Source organism: Mchenga conophoros, linkage group LG2 (genome assembly GCF_057382185.1).
Source record: "Mchenga conophoros isolate Kocher_MC1m ecotype Shallow Benthic linkage group LG2, M_conophoros_male_GT1.1, whole genome shotgun sequence".
In the NCBI taxonomy this organism is placed as follows: domain Eukaryota; kingdom Metazoa; phylum Chordata; class Actinopteri; order Cichliformes; family Cichlidae; genus Mchenga; species Mchenga conophoros.
In genome coordinates, this window is record NC_140527.1 from 3,462,286 (window position 1) to 3,468,592 (window position 6,307).

General features: G+C 37.1%; 1 protein-coding gene across 1 annotated transcript; it reads right to left on the reverse strand.

Annotated features, from left to right (window-relative positions):
• Window positions 1-1,569: 1,569 nt before the first annotated feature.
• LOC146581501 (uncharacterized) lies at window positions 1,570-3,409 on the reverse strand. Its single transcript, XM_085283392.1, has 6 exons — window positions 3,270-3,409; window positions 2,853-3,176; window positions 2,328-2,666; window positions 2,108-2,227; window positions 1,792-1,835; window positions 1,570-1,683 (listed from the first exon to the last, which is right to left on the reverse strand). Exons 1-6 carry the CDS (start codon window positions 3,310-3,312, stop codon window positions 1,570-1,572), a joined length of 984 nt encoding a protein of 327 aa, XP_085139518.1. The 5' UTR covers window positions 3,313-3,409.
• Window positions 3,410-6,307: the final 2,898 nt, after the last annotated feature.

The window sequence follows — 6,307 nt, forward strand, 5'->3', positions numbered from 1 at the left end:
TAGCTGCCATCACCTGTGTGTGTGAATGGGTGGATGACTGGATATGTAAAGCGCTTTGGGGTCCTTAGGGACTAGTAAAGCGCTATATAAATACAGGCCATTTACCATTTAAATAAACTTTTAATAACTTTTCTAGAACATTTCTAGTATATTAACAATGAAAGCCTTAATAAAGACAGGGGCACATTTTGAAACTGGACAAAGACAACCAGAGTAAACACAAAATTTGTAATCATGATTTTATTTATTAAAGAAAAAAATCTGTCCAAACCTACCAGGCCCAAAGTAACTGCCCTCTAAACCTATAAAATGGTATGTTTAGGTCTAAACTAAAATCAAACATTTGCAATAACTGGAAATTACTTTTACGTTCTGTGTCGTGGTCCTCCAGTCCTCCTGTGCTGGCTTTGGGGGAATGAGCTGACTTGGGGACTTGGGTTTAGTGCATAATTTTTACATTTATGATTTTCTAGTTTCTCTGTTGCTATATTGTGTGCTTGCATTAATCACACAATCTGCTGCAGTGGCAGGTCCTCCTCTGGTTGCCACCCTGCAGTCCAGCACGCAATGTGTTGATTAACTCACATGTTGACAGTCATGTGATCAGCCTGTCTGTTATTTAAACATTTTTTTAAGTAACGCAATAATTACTTTTCCTAGTAATTAATTAATTTACAATTAGTGTTTTGAAGAAGTAACTAGTAACTATAACCGATTACTTTTTTAAAGTAACTTGCCCAATCATTATGTTAAATGTCCAAATAACCATGGAGAATTGGCACCTCCAAGTTTGAGGCCATGGTTCCTAGCTGGTCTGTTGTGGTGATCAGGAGTCTGAGCGCAAAGATGTCAACTTGTTCAAACTACATCCCTGCCATCACCAGTGATCATGAAAGAGTACGTGAAAGTACATGAAACTATATAAATAATGCATGTAGTCATCCATAATTGGTTTGTGGTGCTTTAAAACCTCAATCTTAGCATTTTGGCCTCTGCCATAGTCTTCTCGAGCTAAAAGCAATCATATTTGGAACACAGAGCACAAAATTACAAGCCAAAGCTTGCAAGTGACTTAGTAAGGATTTTAGTTCATAGCACACAATGCTTGTGTCAGTGTTGGGATTGTCATGCAAAAAAAAGTGAATGTATTACACATGACTTAGTCACTGAAGAAAGCAATTCATTACATCGAAATAGTCTCAATTTTTGCATAGCATCACAACCTTTGATCTGTACACAGATTTTCCTTTGATTTTTCGTTCTCCCTGCTGGATTAAATTCACAAATGACCTGAAACCAGATTATACTGCATTATACCTTTGATAACTAGATGTCATTAAATAAACATAAAAAGCATCAGGAGAATTAATTTTGATTTATTGCAGAAAGGATGACAAGTTCATACAGTTCAATCAGGGATGACAAAAAATGCAACAAAACTATGTTGGCTTTGAGAGTCCAAATATAATAAGTAAAACACAGACATTTAAGTTAAAAAGAGTAAAATCAAAGAGTTTCAAACACCGGGTCTGTAACAGGATGTCAGGCTCACTTGAAATTTCAGTTCTATCATTTAACTTGAGAGTAGACGCTCTCCTCAGGCGGCTCTCGCTTCTTTCTTCCTCGTGTTTTTCTTTCAGAGAAATTTAGTGCAGCATAGTTTAGTTCTTCATCAGCTTCGGTCTGCATTGTAAGTACAACAGACAAAACAAATGTTTCTTAATCTGGTTTAGATGGTTATACTAACTTTTCAGACATTTTAACTAAACACCAATATTTTTTATTACTTACCAGTTGGCATAAGGCGTCATTTTGTGCTTCAGTTATTACACTTTCTGCTATAAACATGAGATCATAGTAACAAATACATATTACTAAAATGCACTTAATATGCCGTTTACTTCTGAATTTGTTATAACCATAAAATTCAGTGATATAAATAAATTCTTCCAATAATTAACATAGGAATAATAACCACCATGGAGTGTATTTGCAGTGTATACAATGACTATCTCCCCCATGGATTTATTTTACATAAATGATTAGTCTTTAAATTATTTAAGTGTAATGGAATAATTTTGTTCTCATAATTTTAGATACCTGTAGCTCTTACCTTTAATTGGCGTACATATTCTTCGTTTGCAAACAAGGAAAATATTCCCAGAGACAGAAATGGCCAAACAGACTATTAAGGCTATTTGAAGAAACTCAATTTTTTTGGCTTGCTCTATAAAAAACAAACAAAATAATATGTTCTCAGAATGTCTCATCACTCATATTTTAACATATTTGAAGTATAAACACCAGTACTGAACACAAAATCATACCAAGTTCGAGTGTCGTCCCATTTCCAAATAATATCTCCCCACATGTGGCCACAGCGCAGTAGTAAGTCCCAGCATCGGAGGAGCTGACGTTCTTAGAGAAGTGATAAACACATGTCCTCTGAGTATCAGATCTTTTCTCACATTCATTATGTGTATTAGCGTAAATGACTGGATGAGATTCATGAGATCTGTCTCTGAACCAAAGAACTCTGAGACCTCCTGGACACGTCTTGTTGACAGAGTGAGAGACTGAACACTGGAAAGTCACTGTGTCTCCTGGATGGATTGGATTTGATCCTGTCAGCTGTTGAACAACTACTGATGCTTTCTGATTGTTTCCTGTGTAATAAAAATGCAAAGACATTACGCTGTCATAGTAGCTGAAAAATATTGTAAATGAGTGTTACGTTCCCCTAAAAAGGTTCAGGGGATGAGGGGGATGTAACAAAATGTGTCCAGGTCGAAAAAAGGAGACAGAGAGGCAAAAGAGCTTTTTTAAAGCTTATATTAAGGATGTACACTTACCTTTTACAAACAAATATGTGCCACTCCAGTTAGTCCTAATCCACTCTGTGAGCCCACAGTGATAGATTCCCTCGTCCTCTTGGACGGTCTTCAAAATAGTCACATTGCTGAAATTGTTATCATTATGTTCCTCAAATCTTGATCTAGAAAATGCAGGACCATATTGCGCTGGTGTAGATTTAAACGATGTCATAATTAACTTTAGGGTATCCCCGTGATTCTGCTTGTACCAGTGGACTTCTCCACTCTGGAGCCCTTTGGGCAAAGCACATGTTAAGGTCACTGGTTGACCAAGTTGAACTGTTTTCACTGGAACCAGAGAATCTGAAAGAAGAAAAAATATATAAAAATGGAAAAAGCTTTTTCTTGCAACAATCAATGCACGCAAATTTTTCCACATAACAAAAAAACCCTTACATCCTTGCCGAAGAACAAACAATGTCATCCATAAGACGATCATCTTGACACTGCACCTCGTTCAGGACTTCACTGGTGTTTTAGTGAGTGAAAGAGGTGGCATGATTGTATTAGGTCAGACGCTAAAATGTATCTGATTGGTTAACACTGAAAAGACTGAAAAATACACTTCCTGTCACATTGGTCTCATCCTGGGCTTTGTGAAGCATATCACCTCGCTTTCAACTGTTCAGATGTACAGAAATGCATTGCAAAAGGGGACAAAAGAACAAGCAGAGCCAATGTCCTTTTTCCAATTAATGTGGCAAAGTTTGTGGCAAACGATTCAGCAGTCGCATTAAATATCACCCAGGTTTACCCCATGGTGGAGCTAGAGGTAAAGACAGGATAATGGCAACTGCAAGATTTTAGCTGTCATTATCCTTCCTCAATTAAATTAGAAAGACTTCTTTCATATCAGCTGGATCCAGAAAAACTAAAAGCCAATGGCACTGTTGTATCATGTGTCATGATAGTAGCCATGAAATCAAATCATTATTTGTCAAGACAGTTTTTCTTAATATGGCACTGACCAAACCCTCTTTCAAATTCAAATGTGCACCATATAAACTTCCTCTGAACTGAAATACACGGATAGAGGTCAGAGGTCACAGAGAGAAATGGGAAATAGGAAAAAAAACAAAAACAGAAAGGATTTCTGAATCTTTTAATCTTTAGTTTTTAAATGTATTTAATACACTCTAAATGCCCATAATTTATTTTTAACTTGCAAACTGCTTTGAGATCTCAAATTAAAGTTAAAGTTAAAAAAAAATTAAATTAAATTCATACATCTATTTTCTACTGCTTATAAATCGTGTCAGGAATCTATCTTATATACAATGTTCCCAAAACACCTCACCGAAAAGGTGTCAAAGGTGCATCAGTGTCAGATACCCACATCTTCAGCTGTTTCCTTTGATTCTGAACTTTTTAAAAAAAATGATCAAAGTGTGTTTGAGGTTTGACAAAGTTGCTATCAGCAAAGGCTTACCAGCAAACCTCCCACAGAGCCTTTCCTCCTTGTTATCTATGCAAAGCGTAAACAACAAGAAGCACAGAAGTTAAGCTGGCTCATAACTCAAGCATAAAAGAGTCTTAAAGGGAGAATGACCACTAGTGGTGTGCGGATCGATATTGAAATATCGATTCTTCCGATACCAGTAATTTATGTTCTAGAATCGATTCTCATATTAAAATATCGATATTTTAGTACTTTGGGGTAAATTTGTAGTTTTTCATTAACAGGAACACAGTGGAAAGAAACTATCATTCAGATCGTCTAAATTGGAAGGAACTACTTCCGCTTCTGCCTTTCACAGTCATGTGCGAAATACGGCTGTATAAATGTGTCGCAGCCCCTGGCGTGCGCATTCACAACAATGGCTGAGCGTATAAACGGAGGGATGTGCGCACGTATTTTACCTCCACAAACAGCCAAGACGCGGTTTGCGATACATGTGGCAAGACAGTGAGGTGTTGTGGTAACACCACTAACTTCGTCAAACACCTCACAGTGAATCATATCACAGAATATGACGAGGTTATGTTGAGGTGAACTGAAGAGGAGGAGAGGGGCAGGTGCTGCTAGGGCGAGACAGACGTCTCTGAGTCCTTTAGTGCTGCAGGCAGGCAACGTGTTCAAATAGCGCACAGCTTCAGGTTTTTTATTTCTAAATAATAATTCTGCATTATGAAGCGATAAGAACAAGTAGTCTGATGTCCTGTAATCATTATGAAGCTTTATTATTATATTATTATTACAATTTCATAATACAATTACATATTGTATTATAAACATTACGTTTTTGTACAAAGTATCGGTATCGGATCAGTATTGTCGATTTACCCTGAATTTTACTTGGTATTGGATCGGAAAGGAAATCAGTGGTATCACACATCACTAATGACCACAGTTTAAAGGATGCAAAGTGGCTGATTGGCTCAAAGAAGGCCAACAAGGAGATGATTGGACTAGTGTAATGATGCCACTATTGATTTTGACACTGTGGGAAAGTAGAGATGTAAAGAAGAGACTACCAACTGAATACTGAGGAAACAGGCAGATGAGTGATTACAGACTGTCCTTATTAAACTAAGAACAAACGTAATCAATAGACTAACAAATTTTCTAATTCCATTATCTGATCTGTTGGATATTGCCTGCCTCTGCTAAATTCTTTTTATACCTGGTGGAGATAAAAATGTACTTCGCCCTCTGATTTTAAGTGCTTAATCATGAGTTTACAGCACAATCAACAATGAAATCAGAAATGGACTTTCTCTTTCAACAATCACGATTCTGTTAAAGATGATATTTTATAGCGGGATGATCTGGATGCATCCTATTTCCAACATTTCATTAAGCACAACTATTTCAGTGTGAAAACAGTCAGCTAGAAATGTACGTTTTCCACCTGCCTGGTTGTTGACATTAGAATTCCCTACAAAGGTGAGAGGTCCGGCCTCTCTTTTCAGCTTGATAAAATGCAGCTGCAGACCAAGGCTGCTTTGACATTCTGCAGTTATGAAGGGCATCTCTGGAGAAATTACATGTATGCTTTTTGGCTTTGCTAGTAATAATGCACCTATGACTGGCTTACAGAGAGGAGCAACCACACCTGTGCAAAAAGATTAACCACAACTGTTATTCACAAGCTATGATTTGTTGCCCATGACGCTGTAAAACAGATTACAGACCTAGGTATTGATCAACTTTGACTCCAAAAATGTCCTGATGATCTCGGTAAATTTAACAGCGTGGCCTTATTCTCTGTTCAGAGAAATGCGTATGTGGGTAAAATAAAGCTGCAGATGACCCTTTGCAGAAAAACTCCATGACTAAAGCAGCTTGCTGTCTGCTTTAATGATTCTGACGTGGAAAACTCTATTGTTACAAAATATTTCTCAATTTTTAGCATTTTGTGCTGTTAAAGTTTGAGATTTGTCATGGAAACTCAAAAGACACTGCAAACACCCGATGAGCTTGTTCGAAATGG

What these genes read in the sequence shown, in the direction of transcription:
- LOC146581501 (XM_085283392.1), bottom strand. Translation starts at nt 3,312, where the DNA reads ATGATCGTCTTATGGATGACATTGTTTGTTCTTCGGCAAGGAT. An exon ending in CACATATTTGTTTGTAAAAG is followed by an intron (nt 2,667 to 2,852) that starts GTAAGTGTACAT and finishes TTTATTACACAG; the next exon opens with GAAACAATCAGAAAGCATCA. An exon ending in TACGCCAATTAAAGGTAAGA is followed by an intron (nt 1,836 to 2,107) that starts GCTACAGGTATC and finishes TGTTTATAGCAG; the next exon opens with AAAGTGTAATAACTGAAGCA.